General features: G+C 33.2%; 1 protein-coding gene across 2 annotated transcripts in view; it reads left to right on the top strand.

Annotated features, from left to right (window-relative positions):
- LOC149808205 (brefeldin A-inhibited guanine nucleotide-exchange protein 1-like) overlaps positions 1-23,899 on the top strand; it is a 180,671-nt gene that overhangs the window by 62,894 nt on the left and 93,878 nt on the right. For both annotated transcript variants that reach the window (XM_089974695.1, XM_089974685.1), the window contains 5 exons: positions 1,103-1,273; positions 10,665-10,912; positions 14,165-14,319; positions 18,532-18,660; positions 21,198-21,356. In XM_089974695.1, coding sequence (XP_089830821.1) covers positions 1,103-1,273; positions 10,665-10,912; positions 14,165-14,319; positions 18,532-18,660; positions 21,198-21,356 — 862 coding nt within the window. The remainder of the gene's footprint in view (positions 1-1,102; positions 1,274-10,664; positions 10,913-14,164; positions 14,320-18,531; positions 18,661-21,197; positions 21,357-23,899) is intronic.

Below are 23,899 nucleotides of genomic sequence, written 5' to 3'. Positions count from 1 at the left end.
GTGCTAGACGTCACTGTAAACTGCCACACTGCAGACATCATAGCGATATGACTGAAAAATTGTTAAAGCTATGTTAAAAATCCAAATCACACACACACACACACCAGTCTGGCACAAGATATGGCCACTGTCTGTAAAAACAGTTAAAGGTTTAGATGTCTCAAAAAATGCTAACTAGAATTTGACATATTTGACTGAAAACATTCTGGAATAAAAAGTGTTTCTAAATAATGCCCATCTGCTATCTAATATTGCCACAATTATTAAAAAAAAAAAATTGAATGGCTTCTCACAAAAACCATTACTTAGAATTTGACCTAATTTGTTGGCATGGAAGCCTTTCCACAAATAATTCCACAAATGTTGCTACTCTGTCTTGTAATATGCCTGCTATTGCCAAAAGTAGAAAAATCTATATTCAAATGTTATCAAGAAAACTGCTCATTAGAATTTGGAAAAAAATTTGAAAGCAAGCATTCTTATATCAAGGCATTTCAATTTTTATAAAAACTGGTGCTGATCTGCCAGCAAATATGGATCAAGGTACATAAAATAGATGAACCTTCTAGAATCTACTTTCATCATTACTCAGTACAGTTTGTCAAATTGCTTTTTGCTAACCCATATTTCTTGGTTATCTACAGATTTCAGCCAGGTTAGGAGACTTAAGTGAACTTGGGCTTCTTTTAAAAATTAATATTTTCATTTTGATACTAGTACCCTATGCAGTAAAACCTGACGTGAAAGATGAGTGCTATCAATGATCACTTGTCTTTTGAGACTGAAAGGTTTTATCACATGGCTTGTCTCTCAAGGCAGATTTTATTGTAGTTGTTTGAGGGTTTCATTTTATGAGCCTGTAGAGCAATAAAATTTAACAATTTGTATTTGTACATCTGTCTCACTTTGCCCTTGAGAAAGTTAGCTCCCATTTTCACAGTAGGATATAGACAGTAATGTGTTAAAAGTGTCATTAAAACCAGTAAAAACAAAACAGTCCATCTGGATTGGTTAAGTTTTGAAAGTAGGTCATTTTTCATGCACTGTGGTGGTACATCATGTTCCATAGATGCATGTCTTATTTATTGTATTTCTAAACCAGATACAACAAAGAAGTAATGTATGCCTTTGTGGATCAGCTGAATTTTGCTGAGTTGGACTTTGTGTCTGCATTGCGGAGGTTTTTGGAAGGGTTCAGACTGCCGGGTGAAGCACAGAAGATTGATAGATTGATGGAGAAATTTGCAGCAAGATACACAGAATGCAATGTCAAGTAAGGATACTTCAGAATTGTACAGCAATACTTGTCTTGATGTGAATAGCAGTACATGAGTATCACTTCTCTGATGTCTGCTTCACCAGTGTTGACGTCTTGCATTAAAATGTTTGAAAGTCATTTCTTCAACGTTAGTTTTTCTATTTAGCTGAAACTTTGGAATAACATTGCTCTAAGACACAATTTGGTACCCTGATATGCAAGGTTTCTTGTCCCACCTGCATAAGCAAGAAGCTATGTGATTTTCACACCTTTTGGAGAGAAGACACTTGATTTGGCTTCCTTTGCTTATGGACAGAACGAAGATAACATTGCTTGCAAGGATGCCAGATTCCAGAAAGTTTAAATAATTTCTTAAAAATGGAGAAATTACTATAATTGAATTATATTATGTCAAATTCCTGTCTTGAAAGTATTTTCGGGTTGTGAAATACACAACAACATGTACATTAGTAAAAAAAATACTGAATATGTTGGTCTGATAGTCTGTGTGGCACACAGGTTGGGCTTATTTTCCTTCTTTCATTATTTGATATGTTGAAGGCAAGCTTCTGATACATTAAGAAAGATTGTCATGAGCACACACACAACCATAGAACCTTGCCATGTCATATTAAGTATGGATTAATGATGTATTTTACATGCATTTATGACTCATGTAAAACTCTAAGTAATAATTTTACTATGTTAATTTAATTAAAGCCTACAAATATTTCCAGAGTTTCCTTTTGTGTGAAGATGTTAAAACAATGACTCTTCATAATGTCATCATCAAGAAGATCATTCCTTGACCATTTGATTCTTGATAAATACAATTCACTTTGGCATATTTTCATCTTTTTAGTTTGAAACTTCCAGATGATTTACTCCGGATTACTTTCTGTATTAACCAAAACCTTGTCGAAGTTAACATCAAGTTTTGAACACATTTTAACAATTTCTTTCACATAATTACAAAGGATTGAACATCTATGTGTCAAAGCTCAATTCCTTTAGAAGATAAACAGTTTTTTGTTATTTTAATTTATAAAATAATTTCAAAACTAGTGCTTGCAAGTGCTGGTACTTGGGCACTGTATATAGCAGGCACTTCTCATGAGTACATCCATACAATTTAGCAACAATTTCATCAGTAAATCATTATTGCTTTTGTCACATCATTTAAGTCAATCTAACCGGATCTGATTTTATTTATTTATGTCAGTTTTCTATTTATTTCAATTAGAAGAATAATGTGTTACATTAAGACGGAACACTTGACATTCTGCATGTATCAGAAACATGCTGCATGTATCAGAAATATTCCATATTAGTTATGACAAACCCATGTTTTGATTTCACTCTACATGTATCAGAAATATTCCATATTAATTAGGACAAACCCCATGTCTTGATTACACTATACATGTATCAAAAATATTCCATATTAATTATGACAAACCCCATGTCTTGATTACACTCTACATGTATCAAAAATATTCCATATTAATTATGACAAACCCCATGTCTTGATTACACGTCTTGATTACACTCTACATGTATCAGAAATATTCCATATTAATTAGGACAAACCCCATGTCTTGATTACACGTCTTGATTACACTCTACATGTATCAGAAATATTCCATATTAATTATGACAAACCCCATGTCTTGATTACACTCTACATGTATCAAAAATATTCCATATTAATTATGACAAACCCCATGTCTTGATTACACGTCTTGATTACACTCTACATGTATCAGAAATATTCCATATTAATTAGGACAAACCCCATGTCTTGATTACACTCTACATGTATCAGAAATATTCCATATTAATTAGGACAAACCCCATGTCTTGATTACACGTCTTGATTACACTCTACATGTATCAGAAATATTCCATATTAATTAGGACAAACCCCATGTCTTGATTACACGTCTTGATTACACTCGACATGTATCAGAAATATTCCATATTAATTAGGACAAACCCCATGTCTTGATTACACTCTACATGTATCAGAAATATTCCATATTAATTAGGACAAACCCCATGTCTTGATTACACGTCTTGATTACACTCTACATGTATCAGAAATATTCCATATTATGACAAAACCCATGTCTTGATTACACTCTACATGTATCAGAAATATTCCATATTAATTAGGACAAAACCCATGTCTTGATTTCACTATACATGTATCAGAAATATTCCATATTAATTAGGACAAAACCCATGTCTTGATTACACTCTACATGTATCAAAAATATTCCATATTAATTAGGACAAACCCCATGTCTTGATTACACTCTACATGTATCAGAAATATTCCATATTAATTAGGACAAACCCCATGTCTTGATTACACTCTACATGTATCAAAAATATTCCATATTAATTATGACAAACCCCATGTCTTGATTACACGTCTTGATTACACTCTACATGTATCAGAAATATTCCATATTATGACAAAACCCATGTCTTGATTACACTCTACATGTATCAGAAATATTCCATATTAATTAGGACAAAACCCATGTCTTGATTTCACTCTACATGTATCAGAAATATTCCATATTATGACAAACCCCATGTCTTGATTACACTCTACATGTATCAGAAATATTCCATATTAATTAGGACAAACCCCATGTCTTAATTACACTCTACATGTATCAGAAATATTCCATATTATGACAAACCCCATGTCTTGATTACACTCTACATGTATCAGAAATATTCCATATTAATTAGGACAAACCCCATGTCTTAATTACACTCTACATGTATCAGAAATATTCCATATTATGACAAACCCCATGTCTTGATTACACTCTACATGTATCAGAAATATTCCATATTATGACAAAACCCATGTCTTGATTTCACTCTACATGTATCAGAAGTATTCCATATTAATTAGGACAAACCCCATGTCTTGATCACACTCTACATGTATCAGAAATATTCCATATTAATTAGGACAAAACCCATGTCTTGATTTCACTCTACATGTATCAGAAATATTCCATATTAATTAGGACAAACCCCATGTGTTGATTACACTCTACATGTATCAAAAATATTTCATATTAATTGTGACAAAACCCATGTCTTGATTTCACTCTACATGTATCAGAAATATTCCATATTAATTAGGACAAACTCCATGTCTTGATTACACTCTACATGTATCAGAAATATTCCATATTAATTAGGACAAAACTCATGTCTTGATTACACTCTACATGTATCAGAAATATTCCATATTAATTAGGACAAACCCCATGTCTTGATTACACTCTACATGTATCAGAAATATTCCATATTAATTAGGACAAACCCCATGTCTTGATCACACTCTACATGTATCAGAAATATTCCATATTAATTAGGACAAACCCCACGTCTTGATTACACTATACATGTATCAGAAATATTCCATATTAATTAGGACAAAACCCACGTCTTGATTTCACTCTACATGTATCAGAAATATTCCATATTAATTAGGACAAACCCCATGTCTTGATTACACTCTACATGTATCAGAAATATTCCATATTAATTAGGACAAACCCCATGTGTTGATTACACTCTACATGTATCAAAAATATTTCATATTAATTGTGACAAAACCCATGTCTTGATTTCACTCTACATGTATCAGAAATATTCCATATTAATTAGGACAAACCCCATGTCTTGATTACACTCTACATGTATCAGAAATATTCCATATTAATTAGGACAAACCCCATGTCTTGATTACACTCTACATGTATCAGAAATATTCCATATTATGACAAACCCATGTCTTGATTACACTCTACATGTATCAGAAATATTCCATATTAATTAGGACAAACCCCATGTCTTGATTACACTCTACATGTATCAGAAATATTCCATATTAATTAGGACAAACCCCATGTCTTGATTTCACTCTACATGTATCAGAAATATTCCATATTATGACAAACCCCATGTCTTGATTACACTCTACATGTATCAGAAATATTCCATATTAATTATGACAAACCCCATGTCTTGATTACACTCTACATGTATCAGAAATATTCCATATTAATTATGACAAACCCCATGTCTTGATTACACTCTACATGTATCAGAAATATTCCATATTAATTAGGACAAACCCCATGTGTTGATTACACTCTACATGTATCAAAAATATTTCATATTAATTGTGACAAAACCCATGTCTTGATTTCACTCTACATGTATCAGAAATATTCCATATTAATTAGGACAAACCCCATGTCTTGATTACACTCTACATGTATCAGAAATATTCCATATTAATTAGGACAAACCCCATGTCTTGATTACACTCTACATGTATCAGAAATATTCCATATTATGACAAACCCATGTCTTGATTACACTCTACATGTATCAGAAATATTCCATATTAATTAGGACAAACCCCATGTCTTGATTACACTCTACATGTATCAGAAATATTCCATATTAATTAGGACAAACCCCATGTCTTGATTTCACTCTACATGTATCAGAAATATTCCATATTATGACAAACCCCATGTCTTGATTACACTCTACATGTATCAGAAATATCCCATATTAATTATGACAAACCCCATGTCTTGATTACACTCTACATGTATCAGAAATATTCCATATTAATTAGGACAAACCCCATGTCTTGATTACACTCTACATGTATCAGAAATATTCCATATTATGACAAACCCCATGTCTTGATTACACTCTACATGTATCAGAAATATTCCATATTAATTAGGACAAAACCCATGTCTTGATTTCACTCTACATGTATCAGAAATATTCCATATTAATTAGGACAAGCCCCATGTGTTGATTACACTCTACATGTATCAGAAATATTTCATATTAATTGTGACAAACCCCATGTCTTGATTTCACTCTACATGTATCAGAAATATTCCTTATTAATTAGGACAAAACCCCATGTCTTGATTACACTCTACATGTATCAGAAATATTCCATATTAATTAGGACAAACCCCATGTCTTGATTACACTCTACATGTATCAGAAATATTCCATATTAATTAGGACAAACCCCATGTCTTGATTACACTCTACATGTATCAGAAATATTCCATATTAATTAGGACAAACCCCATGTCTTGATTACACTCTACATGTATCAGAAATATTCCATATTAATTAGGACAAACCCCATGTCTTGATTACACTCTACATGTATCAGAAATATTCCATATTAATTAGGACAAACTCCATGTCTTGATTTCACTCTACATGTATCAGAAATATTCCATATTATGACAAACCCCATGTCTTGATTACACTCTACATGTATCAGAAATATTCCATATTAATTAGGACAAACCCCATGTCTTGATTACACTCTACATGTATCAGAAATATTCCATATTAATTAGGACAAACCCCATGTCTTGATTACACTCTACATGTATCAGAAATATTCCATATTAATTATGACAAACCCCATGTCTTGATTACACTCTACATGTATCAGAAATATTCCATATTAATTAGGACAAAACCCATGTCTTGATTTCACTCTACATGTATCAGAAATATTCCATATTAATTATGACAAACCCCATGTCTTGATTACACTCTACATGTATCAGAAATATTCCATATTATGACAAACCCCATGTCTTGATTACACTCTACATGTATCAGAAATATTCCATATTAATTAGGACAATCCCCATGTCTTGATTACACTCTACATGTATCAGAAATATTCCATATTAATTAGGACAAACCCCATGTCTTGATTACACTCTACATGTATCAGAAATATTCCATATTATGACAAACCCCATGTCTTGATTACACTCTACATGTATCAGAAATATTCCATATTAATTAGGACAAACCCCATGTCTTGATTACACTCTACATGTATCAGAAATATTCCATATTAATTAGGACAAACCCCATGTCTTGATTTCACTCTACATGTATCAGAAATATTCCATATTATGACAAACCCCATGTCTTGATTACACTCTACATGTATCAGAAATATTCCATATTAATTAGGACAAACCCCATGTCTTGATTACACTCTACATGTATCAGAAATATTCCATATTAATTAGGACAAACCCCATGTCTTGATTACACTCTACATGTATCAGAAATATTCCATATTATGACAAACCCCATGTCTTGATTACACTCTACATGTATCAAAAATATTCCATATTAATTATGACAAACCCCATGTCTTGATTACACTATACATGTATCAGAAATATTCCATATTAGTTATGACAAACCCCATGTCTTGATTACACTCTACATGTATCAAAAATATTGATTACACTCTACATGTATCAGAAATATTCCATATTAATTATGACAAACCCCATGTGTTGATTACACTATACATGTATCAGACATATTCCATATTAATTATGACAAACCCCATGTCTTGATTACACTATACATGTATCAGAAATATTCCATATTAATTAGGACAAACCCCATGTCTTGATTGCACGTCTTGATTACACTCTACATGTATCAGAAATATTCCATATTAATTAGGACAAACCCCACGTCTTGATTACACTCTACATGTATCAGAAATATTCCATATTAATTAGGACAAAACCCCATGTCTTGATTACACTCTACATGTATCAAAAATATTTCATATTAATTGTGACAAAACCCATGTCTTGATTTCACTCTACATGTATCAGAAATATTCCATATTAATTATGACAAACCCCATGTGTTGATTACACTCTACATGTATCAGAAATATTCCATATTAATTAGGACAAACCCCATGTCTTGATCACACTCTACATGTATCAGAAATATTCCATATTAATTATGACAAACCCCATGTGTTGATTACACTCTACATGTATCAAAAATATTTCATATTAATTGTGACAAAACCCATGTCTTGATTTCACTCTACATGTATCAGAAATATTCCATATTAATTATGACAAACCCCATGTGTTGATTACACTCTACATGTATCAGAAATATTCCATATTAATTAGGACAAACCCCATGTCTTGATCACACTCTACATGTATCAGAAATATTCCATATTAATTATGACAAACCCCTTGTCTTGATTTCACTCTACATGTATCAGAAATATTCCATATTATGACAAACCCCATGTCTTGATTACACTCTACATGTATCAAAAATATTTCATATTAATTGTGACAAAACCCATGTCTTGATTTCACTATACATGTATCAGAAATATTCCATATTAATTATGACAAAACCCATGTCTTGATTTCACTCTACATGTATCAGAAATATTCCATATTAATTGTGACAAACCCCATGTCTTGATTTCACTCTACATGTATCAGAAATATTCCATATTATTTAGGACAAACCCCATGTCTTGATTACACTCTACATGTATCAGAAATATTCCATATTAATTATGACAAACCCCATGTCTTGATTACACTATACATGTATCAGAAAATTCCATATTAATTAGGACAAAACCCGTGTCTTGATTACACTCTACATGTATCAGAAATATTCCATATTATGACAAACCCCATGTCTTGATTACACTCTACATGTATCAGAAACATTCTATATTAAGACGAAACCCATGTTTTGATTACGCTTTACATGAATTGTATCAAAAACAGTCTGACAGTTGTATACATTGTCATAATATGGGTCACAGTTGTATACGTTGTTATAATATGGGTCACAGTTGTATACATTGTTATAATATGGGTCACAGTCTTACAGTTGTATACATTGTTATGATATGGGTCACAGTTGTATACATTGTTATAATATGGGTCACAGTCTGACAGTTGTATACATTGTTATAATATGGGTCACAGTTGTATACATTGTTATAATATGGGTCACAGTTGTATACATTGTTACAATATGGGTCACAGTTGTATACATTGTTATAATATGGGTCACAGTCTTACAGTTGTATACATTGTTATGATATGGGTCACAGTTGTATACATTGTTATAATATGGGTCAGTCTTACAGTTGTATACATTGTTATAATATGGGTCACAGTTGTATACATTGTTATAATATGGGTCACAGTCTTAGAGATCATTTTCTAGCAATGATTGTGTCTTGTTGGTTTTAGAATACTCTGTGTCCATTCAAACAGATTAAGCCATATCTTTCATGTTTGTGAACTTGCCCAGAGTTTACAGAAAGTATTGATATCATTTAGGGTTGGTTACTGTGGATATTGTGAAATCTGCATGCATCACCAATGGCAGTACTTGAACAGACTAACATAGTTAGAGAAAAAGTAAAATATCAGAATGGCAACAATAATTATGTAGGGCTGTTCCATTTAAACATACTTGGCACCCAGGGAAGGCAGTTTAAAAAAAGTGGATGCCACAGTACTCTGATCACTCAAAGAGTTCATATGGAAATAATGCAAGATTCTAAACTGCATCTATGGGTGACTGCTTCACATTGAAAGTTCCTTTCCTAGGTCCCAAGTATTTTTTACTGGAACAGTGATTATTGGTAAAAGAAACATTATCATGTAAATGTTCCTCATTGGAAAGCAAATATATATTGCAACTTAGTTTCCCATGCCCACTTTTTTATCAGGCTTGAACTTGCCAGGCACATCAGTACACGATCCTGACAATAGTGGTATGATATGAAAAAATAATTTTCATATGCATCATATGTAAATAAATTATCTGGACAGAAAGTTTTTCTTTAAAAATGCCCATATATTTACATTATTAATGGTAATGCATATAATATATTTTCAATTATTAATCCAGCCATATATTTTTTAAGTTAATTTATTGTCTTGCCATCCATTAGAAAATGGTGAGATCTGTATCACTTTTCCATTGTCAGTGACATTATTAGATTTCATTGTTAAAGTTTTATTATTTCAGTATTTTACCAAACCTTTATAAATAAGCATTGATACTAATTAAATTCATATCATGTGACACAGAAAGTTAAAGTTAGTTATTAAAACTAGAAAGTAACTACGTATGTGTTCATATACCCATATTCTTGACATATTCATAAACACTGGCAAAAATATAGTCATTTATTTCTTGGCATTCGTTATTATTTATTTAAATATTTGTTATTATAAAATTTGAACTTCGTATTTAACAGGCTTCCTGGAGTCACCGAAAATCAGTTACTATAGGAAGAGCCTTTACTCACTATGACCTTTCATTAATTGATTTTCAAACTTATTAACTGTATGAAAGCTGTCAAATATGTAGTTAAATTCTTAAATATACAAGTTTTCTGCTAGGTAGATACAGTAGAAAAAATTCATAACATGTTTTGATTTTTTGCCTCACAAATCAGTTTCTTCTACATTTACAGTAGTGGCATATTTGCCAGTGCTGATGCAGCCTACGTGCTTGCATATTCCATCATAATGTTGACGACAGATCTCCACAGTGCACAAGTAAAGGAAAAGATGACAAAAGAGCAGTATATTAAAATGAATCGGGGTATCAACGATACCAGGGATTTGCCTGAGGAATATCTCTCAGCCGTCTACGATCAGATTGCAGGAAATGAGATCAAGATGAAAGTTGTGAATGTCCAGAAGCACAACACAACAGCAAGTAGGATGAAACACTTAAGTTTAATCTCTCATTCCCTGTTCTAACAACACAACAGCAAGTAGGATGAAACACCTAAGTTTAATCTCTCATTCCCTGTTCTAACAACACAACAGCGAGTAGGATGAAACATTGAGTTTAATCTCTCTTTCCCTGTTCTAACAACACAACAGCGAGTAGGATGAAACACTTGAGTTTAATCTCTCTTTCCCTGTTCTAACAACACAACAGCAAGTAGGATGAAACACTTAAGTTTAATCTCTCATTCCCTGTTCTAGCAACACAACAGCAAGTAGGATGAAACATTGAGTTTAATCTCTCTTTCCCTGTTCTAACAACACAACAGCGAGTAGGATGAAACACTTGAGTTTAATCTCTCTTTCCCTGTTCTAACAACACAACAGCAAGTAGGATGAAACACTTAAGTTTAATCTCCTATTCCCTGTTCTAACAACACAACAGCAAGTAGGATGAAACACTTAAGTTTAATCTCTCATTCCCTGTTCTAACAACACAACAGTAAGTAGGATGAAACACTTAAGTTTAATCTCTCATTCCCTGTTCTAACAACACAACAGCAAGTAGGATGAAACACTTAAGTTTAATCTCTCATTCCCTGTTCCAACAACACAACAGTAAGTAGGATGAAACACTTAAGTTTAATCTCTCATTCCCTGTTCTAACAACACAACAGCAAGTAGGATGAAACACTTAAGTTTAATCTCTCATTCCCTGTTCTAAGTTGAGTTGGTTTAAAACATGAAGCTTTTCTACTCCATATATAAGTACATGGTACAGATTGACTCTTGCTTGATGGAGAAAATTTATTGAACATTATTTGCAAGTTGATTCTGTGTTTTTTTTTTAGAAAAGATTTAAGGATCACTGAGAGGTGTTCAATAAGCTGCACTCACTTCACTTTATATATATATATATATAGGGCATAACCGATTAGCATTTTTCTACTGATTTCCGATTCCGGATTTTGGGCATGAAATTTTTCCGATTCCGGATACGATTCAATTAATCGGAAATGCTAAATTAAAAGGTTTTTCAAATTAACTTTTTAAACCGTGTTACACACGTTTTGCATATCACACCGATGTCACAAGGGGAAGGATATGGCAGGACTATAGCAAAATGCAACGAAGTTCAAAGCCACAAAGAATCCATGAAATTTTTTATTTTTTTGCCAGTTCCGACCCATTCTTTGTTCAACAATTAGTTGATCTTTCCGCCAGGCTTTTATTTTCCCGCCTTAATCATTTATGTTGGCAAGCGGCCAGTTCCATCGTGTACTTTATTCAACAATTAGTTGATCTTGCCGCCATGCTTTAATGTCGCGGTCAAATAAAAATAAAACAGGCTTTTGTTTGGTCCTATAAAGTTGGCCTCTTGCGGAATCATTTTCTTTTAATACCTCATTAGCATGTGTCAATGTATTCAATATTATGCCTTCATTATTGAGGATGTTGACATAAACGGGTAGGACTGTATTATATATTTTAATAAATTTAAATCTTTCGGTCTAACTCAAGTATTATCGTTTCACCCCGTTGTGTTGACCATATTGGACTTTTCTGACTTCTTATTTAACTTTATTAACGCACTATCGAATGACACGCAGTGTTAGACACGGTGCTATAGAAATTCAACTTTATTATTTTTATTATCCGAATCGGTCGTTCCTGCCTTGTCCGACTCCGATTAATCGGAAGTTCATACTATCCGGTGGAATCCGATTTCCGGATCAAAAGTCGGTTATGCCCTATATATATATATATATATATATATATATATATATATATATATATATGTCCATCCATCTATCCATTTGTTTGTAACTTTGTCTCCTAAATTGCTGAGTGAAAACTCGCAAACTTAATATATAGGTTGTGCATTTTGGTAACAGTCAGCAAGGTGTGATGATAGATATGGGTCTGTGCAGTTTGCAGCTATGCATGATAACTCTATTTTTGCTATGAATTTGAAGACCCCCAAAATAATTATTCTTACATAGAAATAAGAGAGCACCTGCTCCAAACCACTTATATAAGTACCAGCAATTTTTTTGTTGTTGCCAAACTATTAAAAATTTCACAGTAAATGTTCATACGTTGTTAATTGTACTTCTGTGCTGATCATTAGAATCTGGAACTAATATTCACTGGGATAACTACCCAATCAAGTATCATCGACTCCCTTTTAATATATTAGCACATAGCACTTGAGATCACTGGGATAGGAAACTAATGTATCCCATTAAATACCATCCACTCTATTTTAACATGCATTTGGTGGCACTTAGAACTGAGTTGAAATGGACACCTGTGCTACATGTTGATACAATTCATGATACACAGCCGACAATGCAATACATTTCTGATACACATATCCATTGGTGGTCGTTTAATCTTTAGAATGTCTGTCAGTGTGGTACGGTGGTGCTTTTTTATATGTGTTGACATATTGGTATTATTCCCAGAGAGACATAGACTTATCTATTCATATGTGATTCTCATCCTTGACAAGACTACCTGTTATTGATTTTAATTTGCCTTTTAGGTCATTTCAGGTTTCTCCATTTGATCAGGTGCAGGACTTCTCATGGTCACTAAGACCTTTGTTTTGCACAGCTTGTACGCTTTTAAAATATCTTATTACCAATTTCATGTCTTATAAATTAGTATTATCATCAGACCAAAGAAATAGTAGTTTCCATGTGCAAGGAAAATCTTGTCTTGAACAATTTGTGTGAATTTAGTAATTGAACTAATTTTCACTAAAATGTTATCGATGTTAAGATTTCTGTGAAGGAAAGATCATAATGTGACTGTTGGCACCAAACACCAACAACTACACTTGGTTCCTGAACTAGATTGGCTATTAATGACCATTTTAAATCCCTGTTGTATTGATGAGTAGATTAATGGATGTTGTTTTTATGAAATAAGCAATCAATGTTTTATCAGTAATTTTATTTGGGCATTCCTTATTATCAGCAGAGACTTTTGTTATCGTAGTTTAGTAATCCCATATGTTGGAATAAAGTGTTTGTCGACATACCATTAATACCATTGCCACAAAAAATTCACAGCATCACACAGTTGTAATTTACCAAAATTCTATGTTGCTGATATCTTCAAAGTAGAGAGTCTTTAATTTTAATGATGCTGAAATATTGTGATTGTAGTACTTGGCTTTGAAAAATGAAATAATTCATTTCTGAGTAGAGATATTTACCTATGTTTTCAGAGGACATAACGAGTGACAAGAAGCGTCGGCTGTTGTATAACCTGGAGATGGAGCAGATGGCCCAGACGGCCAAGGCATTGATGGAAGGTGTAAGCCATGTTCAGACAAGTTTTACGAGTGCCACACACCTGGAACATGTCAGGCCCATGTTCAAGGTAGATTGTCTCTATATAGAAACTTAATTATGATTGAAATTATCAGTTCATCTAAGCTTATGTGTATGTTATCCCTAAATGGAAGATTTGGTATAACCAAACTGCTCATCTGAACTCGTATGTTTTTGTCCCTACACAGAGTTTAAAAAAACACAAAAAACTGGATTGTTATACTGCATTCTGTAGTAGAATTGCAAGATGCGAATACTTTATTCTCTGTTGTGGAATTGGGGGTGGGGCGTTATACCTTCTTGGTGGGGAGCTTTCTGTACCTCCTGTACAGCTATTCCTCTACCTTTACACATTCTTGTGTGTGTAACTACTAAATACATCCATCCCTCTACCTTTACACATTCTTGTGTGTGTAACTACTAAATACATCCATCCCTCTACCTTTACACATTCTTGTGTGTGTAACTACTAAATACATCCATCCCTCTATCTTTTATGCATTCTTATGTGTGTAACTACTAAATACATCCATCCCTCTACCTTTACACATTCTTATGTGTGTAACTACTAAATACATCCATCCCTCTACCTTTACACATTCTTATGTGTGTAACTACTAAATACATCCATCCCTCTACCTTTACACATTCTTATGTGTGTAACTACTAAATACATCCATCCCTCTATCTTTTATGCATTCTTGTGTGTGTAACTACTAAATACATCCATCCCTCTACCTTTACACATTCTTATGTGTGTAACTACTAAATACATCCATCCCTCTATCTTTTATGCATTCTTGTTCTTGTGTGTGTAACTACTAAATACATCCATCCCACTATCTTTTATGCATTCTTGTGTGTGTAACTACTAAATACATCCATCCCTCTACCTTTACACATTCTTATGTGTGTAACTACTAAATACATCCATCCCTCTATCTTTTATGCATTCTTGTGTGTGTAACTACTAAATACATCCATCCCTCTACCTTTACACATTCTTGTGTGTGTAACTACTAAATACATCCATCCCTCTACCTTTACACATTCTTATGTGTGTAACTACTAAATACATCCATCCCTCTATCTTTACACATTCTTGTGTGTGTAACTACTAAATACATCCATCCCTCTATCTTTTATGCATTCTTGTGTGTGTAACTACTAAATACATCCATCCCTCTATCTTTTACACATTTTTGTGTGTGTAACTACTAAATACATCCATCCCGCTACTTTTACACATTCTTATGTGTGTAACTACTAAATACATCCATCCCTCTATCTTTCACACATTCTTGTGTGTGTAACTACTAAATACATCCATCCCGCTACTTTTACACATTCTTATGTGTGTAACTACTAAATACATCCATCCCTCTATCTTTCACACATTCTTGTGTGTGTAACTACTAAATACATCCATCCCGCTACTTTTACACATTCTTATGTGTGTAACTACTAAATACATCCATCCCGCTACTTTTACACATTCTTGTGTGTGTAACTACTAAATACATCCATCCCGCTACTTTTACACATTCTTATGTGTGTAATTACTAAATACATCCATCCCTCTATCTTTCACACATTCTTGTGTGTGTAACTGCTAAATACTTGGTAAATATCATAGTCATCACCTGAATATGCACATAACAACAGATAATTTTGCTCCTGCAATTTGTACACACACCAGTAAGGCAGAGCATATAATGTAATGTCCATCCATCCATCCACCCTCCATTCATTTATTCATTCATTCATTCATTATCAGTTTTGTTTCTGCACAGTAACATGGCTTGTCTGCCATCTAGTTACCTAACTTTGTGGATGGCTTACATGTCAAGTAAGGGCAAATAATCAAAGGTCAAGGTCACTGACTGAAAGAAGTAAAGTGGTTTCTGCACAATAACTCAATTTCCCCACCGTCATTTGAAGATATACAGTTAGACAAATCACATGCAGTTTTTGTCCTGCAACTGAATGTAATGTAGGACATAAACTTGTGAATGTAGCTTTTATGAATCACTGTGAAATGATTAGAAACACATAACTCAGATTGACCGCTCCGGTGGCCTAGTGGTTAGAGTGTCTGCCTCGGATGCAGGAGGTTGTGGGTTCACACCCCGGCTGAGTCATACCAAAGACTTCAAAAAATGGTACTAACACCTGTCTCGCTAGGCACTCAGCATTAAGAGGTTAGTGTTAGGACTGGTTGGCCTGGTGTCAGGATAATGTGACTGGGTGGGACATCGTGCTACATGTCTGCGACATGATGCCCCAGTGCTAGACATCACTTTAAACTGCCACACTGCAGACAGCATAGTGATATGACTGGAAAATTGTTAAAGCTGCGTTAAAAATCCAAATCACACACACACATAACTCTGATTGGATACATTTTTACATTTACTAAGGTGGAAACCATGATCATGAGGGAATAAATATTTGAAGTTTTGTGGAGGGTAATGTATGGAATACGTAACCATCGATTTACGTAATGGAATATATAGATATTAATCTAGATACAGTGTTTAGAATCATCTATACCATGATGTAATCAATGATAACTTCTTTATATGAAGTCAGTTCCTTTAAGAGCATATAATTTTCTTTCAAAAGAACATTTTTTCTCAGTACAGCACTTAGATTTTGTTGTTGTTAGTGTTGTTAAATTTTTATTCAAGCATTGACAGAGATGCCAACCATCCCAAATTTTGCAGAATAATTGAGAATTTTATCAAAAATTCCACATTCCAAATTATGTCGAGATTACTCTGTTAAATCTGAATATCAAGATAATCTTGGACAGGAGTTTTTTTAGTGGACACAGGTAGGGAGAAGAGTGCTTTGGCATTAAAGTGATTGACTGGTATGTAAATTATAGTTTCTTAGTTTTAACCAAAAAAATGTAGATAACAAGAAACCAGTCGACTAGACTGTCAATAGATTAAAAATAGGAGCAGAGGTAAAAAAAAAAAAAATTAAACGATGCAAATAATTCATGAGGAAAATTAAAGTGTATAGTTCTAGTTTTGGCCCAAAAATGTTGAAGGAGTTCAGGGTGCTGGATGAATGGATGTCACCATTTATTCTCATTGGACCATATTTCTTAATGACTGTCATCAGGTATATATAATCTTATAGGAAGACACAGCATGACTATATTGAAGTTTGATTATTAGTGAACATGTTATCCATTCTGGACAGTCTGCCTAGACATAAATAAAATTGATGTTGGAATGCTTGATAAGCATTTGAATGAGTTGGCATCTTTGCATCAGTGAGAGAGAGAAAAGCTTGACAACACATGATCCTTCTCCCTTCCCTCAGTGAGAGAGAGAAAAGCTTGACAACACATGATCCTTCTCCCTTTCCTCAGTAAGAGAGAGAGAAAAGCTTGACAACACATGATCCTTCTCCCTTCCCTCAGTGAGAGAGAAAAGCTTGACAACACAAGATCCTTCTCCCTTCCGTCAGTGAGAGAGAGAAAAGCTTGACAACACAAGATCCTTCTCCCTTCCCTCAATGAGAGAGAGAAAAGCTTGACAACACATGATCCTTCTCCCTTCCCTCAGTGAGAGAGAGAAAAGCTTGACAACACATCCTTCTCCCTTCCCTCAGTGAGAGAGAAAAGCTTGACAACACAAGATCCTTCTTCCTTCCCACAATGAGAGAGAGAAAAGCTTGACAACACATGATCCTTCTCCCTTCCCTCAGTGAGAGAGAGAAAAGCTTGACAACACAAGATCCTTCTCCCTTCCCTCAGTGAGAGAGAGAAAAGCTTGACAACACAAGATCCGTCTCCCTTCCCTCAGTGAAAGAGAGAAAAGCTTGACAACACATGATCCTTCTCCCTTCCCTCAGTGAGAGAGAGAAAAGCTTGACAACACATGATCCTTCTCCCTTCCCTCAGTGAGAGAGAAAAGCTTGACAACACAAGATCCTTCTCCCTTCCCTCAATGAGAGAGAGAAAAGCTTGACAACACATGATCCTTCTCCCTTCCCTCAGTGAGAGAAAGAAAAGCTTGACAACATATGATCCTTCTCCCTTCCCTCAGTGAGAGAGAAAAGCTTGACAACACAAGATCCTTCTCCCTTCCCTTAATGAGAGAGAGAAAAGCTTGACAACACATGATCCTTCTCCCTTCCCTCAGTGAGAGAGAGAAAAGCTTGACAACACATGATCCTTCTCCCTTCCTTCAGTGCAGAATGATCTTATGCTCATTGCTCACTCGTATCAACATTTAATGTGCAGATGGCATGGACACCCTTTCTGGCAGCTTTCAGTGTAGGCCTGCAGGACTGTGATGACCCACAGGTAGCCACTCTGTGTTTGGATGGTATTCGATGTGCAGTAAGAATAGCATGCATCTTCCACATGGAGGTAAGAAAGATAAAACGGCATGAGAGGATATCTTCTTTAAGCAGTCACAAAATTTACTGTGAATTCATTTATTTTTGTGGGTATAGATTTATATAAAAAAACTAAATAATATATTAAGCACATGGCAATAATATATTTATTAAAAATTTCAAGCTAAAATACTGAATAAAGTTCCATCCGGATTGTTATTGATTCAGTCTGGTTTATTTTTTTTTACTGTACACAAATTGTAACTTTAACACAGTGTTCATTCAGCTGTTTATTTCAGCAAGTTAGTTGTTTTGGCATATCACTTTTATTGCAGTTGTTGATTATTTGTAGGCAATCTTTTATTTTATCTTATCTTATGACAGCAAATCCAAACCAGTTAAACATTCAACATCCTAAAATAACTTAAAAGAAGGGGAATTAATTCTGTCTTTAATCCATACCATTTAAAGTCTGAAAGGGACAATAGGCAGAATACTGGTTGCATTCAGAAAGAAGGAGTTTAGAGGGACCTTATATGGTTCATGATTGTTTGCTTGGGTGTCAACAAGAAATAGCAAAAGGAGTTGTAAACGTATCTGGAGGGTTGGGGGAATAATTTTTTGGTGGTGATGGGAGCAAATAATATATGATAGATTCTTGTATCAGATTCATAATCGTAATTTATTTATATGGTTATTTTTTCCCCAGATGATCTGTCCTGTTAATAAGGAAAAGATTTATCATCAGGTTAATTGATATCAATATTATTATTGAACCATTACAATATGTTCACAGATTTTTGAATGAAATGAATATCTCTTAAGTACTTAGCCCCCCTCCCCATATAAAAAGTGTTTAAAAGAATCATGGGAAAAGGAGGTTGTGTGTGATAGAACAATATTGAAAATAAACACAGTTGGGGATTTTATAATTATACATAAACTAAAATCAGCAATAAAGTTAAGAAGAATATGTATTGTGGTGTTTGCCTTCTTCAAATATTCTGTTTGTGCAGAAAATTTTACATATAATAAATAAATTTGAATTTTGCAATAAAGGAATTGAAGGAAGTAGGCTGACTTTAAATACGTATTTAATATATGTCAAAACATGTTCATGTATTTTATTTTCATCATGTGCTTTTATCTCTTGTATTTAGGTCAGGCTGTAAGCAAACATTTTAATATGTTGATCATCACTGGCGTTACTTATAAATTGTATCAGTAAGCACCTGCTTGCCTTGTCTTATTTATGCCTGTTTCATGATGTCCCTTGTGTATTGCATAATTTAATTTTGATATTTTATTTAGTCAAAAGTCAATCATGTGTTGTTGTCCCTTCATTATTAACACATGATCATGACTCCCAATTGCAATTGACTGAAAGGAAAGACACTGAACATTTTATGGTTCTCTTTAAGGCAGATTAAACCATGTGTCTGGTAAGCCCTTTCATTGATGCCAAATCAGAAATCAAGCATCTTCTAGACTTAGACTAACCAGAATTGAATGGAAGAAGATGCTAATCTTATTTGGCTGAATCATCATCTCCAATGGAATATGGCAATAAATTCTAAATCTTTTAAAATTAACTTTTCAAAGTCACTGAATGAAGAAAAATGGACAGTTTAGTTATTGACCATTTACCTTCACCAGAGTTTATTATTTGGTTAGAAAGATCAAAAGTCAAGGTCATCCCTGAAAAAAATAATATTTGAATTTTGTTTTTTTGTTTTTTGCATGACAGCTTTAATACCTTGACCAGAATTTGTGGAGGGCTTGCACTTAAGGTATGGAATAGGCCTATTGATTTTGGGGTCAAATTATCAAAAGTCAGGGTTATCACATCTGAAAGAAAAATAGGTTTGACCAAGTAACTTTTGTAGTTAGTTCCTCTGCTAAACCTTGTAGGTGCCTTGCACTTTAGATAATAAAGAAACCTATAGATTCTGGGTTCTAAAGGTCATAGGTCATGGTCATATTATAATAAGAATGGTTTCTGCACATTTAGGTCTTGGTCATTGAGACCCTTTAATCTTCCATGTCAAATCTACTGTACTGGTGCTTACACAGAGGTCTGTTCAACATGGAGGCATGCCTGTAATATGCTTGTTCAGGGTACTCTGTGTCTTATTTAGCACATTTGTTGATTAACACATGTTGATATAATGCTTAGGCTAAAATTCATTCTAAGTATGAAGATAAATTAACATAAGAATATCAAGAAAATACAAGACTTGCATAAAATGAAATTGTTTCAATTTAAGTATATTTACTTTTACTTTCTTCATCATTATGGACGTGGCAGCCTTTTTCACAGCTGTTGCTTCCTTGGTACCAAACACTTTATACTCATAGCCAGTAATTTAATATAAATTGAAAGTCTACAATAAATTAACTTTAAAAATCTTGTGTAAAATAATTGCTGATGTAAGTAAAAGATTGTGGAACCTTGGCATTACTTGTTGTTAAATACAAAATTAAATTTTATCTGCCTACTCACTGATTGTAAATAGTATTTCTCACTATTTATTTATCCATTGTTAGCATGATTTCTTTGTTTGCTAGCTGGAGAGAGATGCATATGTACAGGCCCTGGCAAGGTTCACCCTCCTGACTGCCACCTCCCCTCTCACAGAGATGAAAGCCAAAAATATTGACACAATTAAAACCTTGATCTCAGTGGCCCACACAGATGGCAACTACCTAGGGAAATCTTGGTTAGAGGTATGGTCATGTTTATTTATGAAGTATCACTATATTGTTGACTAATTTCTAACTGTCTAATCCACTTACAGAATGTGTCGCCCAGTATTTGGCCCTGGCTACAGGTATGTTGGTGGACAGTGGGAATTCATGGTGATTTCATATCAGTACACTGGCCTCAGTTTCACACAAACTCTGAAAACTTCAACATTAATTGGGATTGAACCTCATCTTGAGTATGGGTGTTCAGCAGGGAACTGTGTGTCTCTCATCTTGAGTATGGGTGTTCACCAGGGAACTGTGTGTGTCTCATCTTGAGTATGGGTATTCACCAGGGAACTGTGTGTCTCTCATCTTGAATATGGGTGTTCACCAGGGAACTGTGTGTCTCTCATTTCATATTATCCAAGATTCTGTGCATTTGTTTAGTAGCAGAGAAAACAAAATTCACATTTAGTTCTGGTAAAATCATTACACAGAATCTTTCATTAGTACAAAAGGTGCAGGATGTGGTTTATGATTTAGCTGTTGTGGTCTCTAAACTTCAGAACATTTAAACTTTTGTCGGAAGTTGGGGAGAAAGGCAATAAGCCTGTTGGAATTCAGGATAATAGAAGAAAGGCAATAAGCCTGTTGAAATTTGGGTTAATAGAAGAAAGGCAATAAGCCTGTTGAAATTTGGGTTAATAGAAGAAAGGCAATAAGCCTGTTGGAAGTGGATAATAGAAGAAAGGCAATAAGCCTGTTGGAAGTGGATAATAGAAGAAAGGCAATAAGCCTGTTGAAATTCGGGTTAATAGAAGAAAGGCAATAAGCTTGTTGGAAGTGGATAATAGAAGAAAGGCAATAAGCCTGTGGGAATACGGGATAATAAAAGAAAGGCAATAAGCCTGTTGAAATTCGGGATAATAGAAGAAAGGCAATAAGCCTGTTGGAATTCAGAATAATAGAAGAAATGCAATAAGCCTGTTGGAATTCGGGATGATAGACGAAAGGCAATAAGCCTTTTGGAATTCGGAATAATAGAAGAAAGACAATAAGCCTTTTGGAATTCGGGATAATAGAAGAAAGGCAATAAGCCTGTGGGAATACGGGATAAAAGAAGAAAGGCAATAAGCCTGTTGAAATTTGGGTTAATAGAAGAAAGGCAATAAGCCTGTTGAAATTCGGGTTAATAGAAGAAAGGCATTAAGCCTGTTGGAAGTGGATAATAGAAGAAAGGCAATAAGCCTGTGGGAATTCGTGATAATAGAAGAAAGACAATAAGCCTGTTGGAATTCGGGATAATAGAAGAAAAGCAATAAGCCTGTTGGAATTCGGGATAATAGAAGAAAGGCAATAAGCCTGTTAAAAATAAATTGTGAGTTAAGAAGTTCATATTCTTAGAGAAAAGATGAATTGATAAATCTCCTGAATAATAAAAATCCCAGAATTTTTCTGTAGTGTTAATTAACACTCTGTAGTGTTAAGACACTTTATATAAAAATAAAAGAAGTGTTAATTAAGACACTTTATATAAAAATAAAAGAAGTATTAATTAAGACTGTTTATATAAAAATAAAAGAAGTGTTAATTAAGACACTTTATATAAAAATAAAAGAAGTGTTAATTAAGACTCTTTATATAAAAATAAAAGAAGTGTTAATTAAGACACTTTATATAAAAATAAAAGTATTAATTAAGACACTTTATATAAAAATAAAAGAAGTGTTAATTAAGACTGTTTATATAAAAATAAAAGAAGTGTTAATTAAGACACTTTATATAAAAATAAAAGAAGTGTTAATTAAGACACTATATAAAAATAAAAGAAGTGTTAATTAAGACACTTTATATAAAAATAAAAGTGTTAATTAAGACACTTTATATAAAAATAAAAGAAGTGTTAATTAAGACTCTTTATATTAAAATAAAAGAAGTGTTAATTAAGACAATTTATATAAAAATAAAAGTGTTAATTAAGACACTTTATATAAGAATAAAAGAAGTGTTAATTAAGACACTTTATATAAAAATAAAAGAAGTGTTAATTAAGACTCTTTATATAAAAATAAAAGAAGTGTTAATTAAGACACTTTATATAAAAATAAAAGAAGTGTTAATTAAGACACTTTATATAAAAATAAAAAGTGTTAATTAAGACACTTTATATAAAAATAAAAGAAATGTTAATTAAGACACTTTATATAAAAATAAAAGAAGTGTTAATTAAGACACTTTATATAAAAATAAAAGAAGTGTTAATTAAGACACTTTATATAAAAATAAAAGAAGTGTTAATTAAGACACTTTATATAAAAATAAAAAGTGTTAATTAAGACACTTTATATAAAAATAAAAGAAATGTTAATTAAGACACTTTATATAAAAATAAAAGAAGTGTTAATTAAGACACTTTATATAAAAATAAATGGAAGTTTGTCCTAAATCCTTTGCATCTGCGTTTTGTTTGAACAAATGTCAAGAGAGAAATGTAGGAAAGTTTATTTTTAAAATTTGATTTTAGAAAGAACATTTGAGATGAAAAGTGAATTTGGGGCCTTTAGGCAATTAAATATAAAGTT

The sequence above is a fragment of the Sinohyriopsis cumingii genome, chromosome 1 (genome assembly GCF_028554795.1).
Source record: "Sinohyriopsis cumingii isolate HCF-2022 chromosome 1, ASM2855479v2, whole genome shotgun sequence".
NCBI lineage: Eukaryota > Metazoa > Mollusca > Bivalvia > Unionida > Unionidae > Sinohyriopsis > Sinohyriopsis cumingii.
Note: the sequence above shows the minus strand (reverse complement) of the source record. Positions and strands in the feature narration are given on the sequence as shown.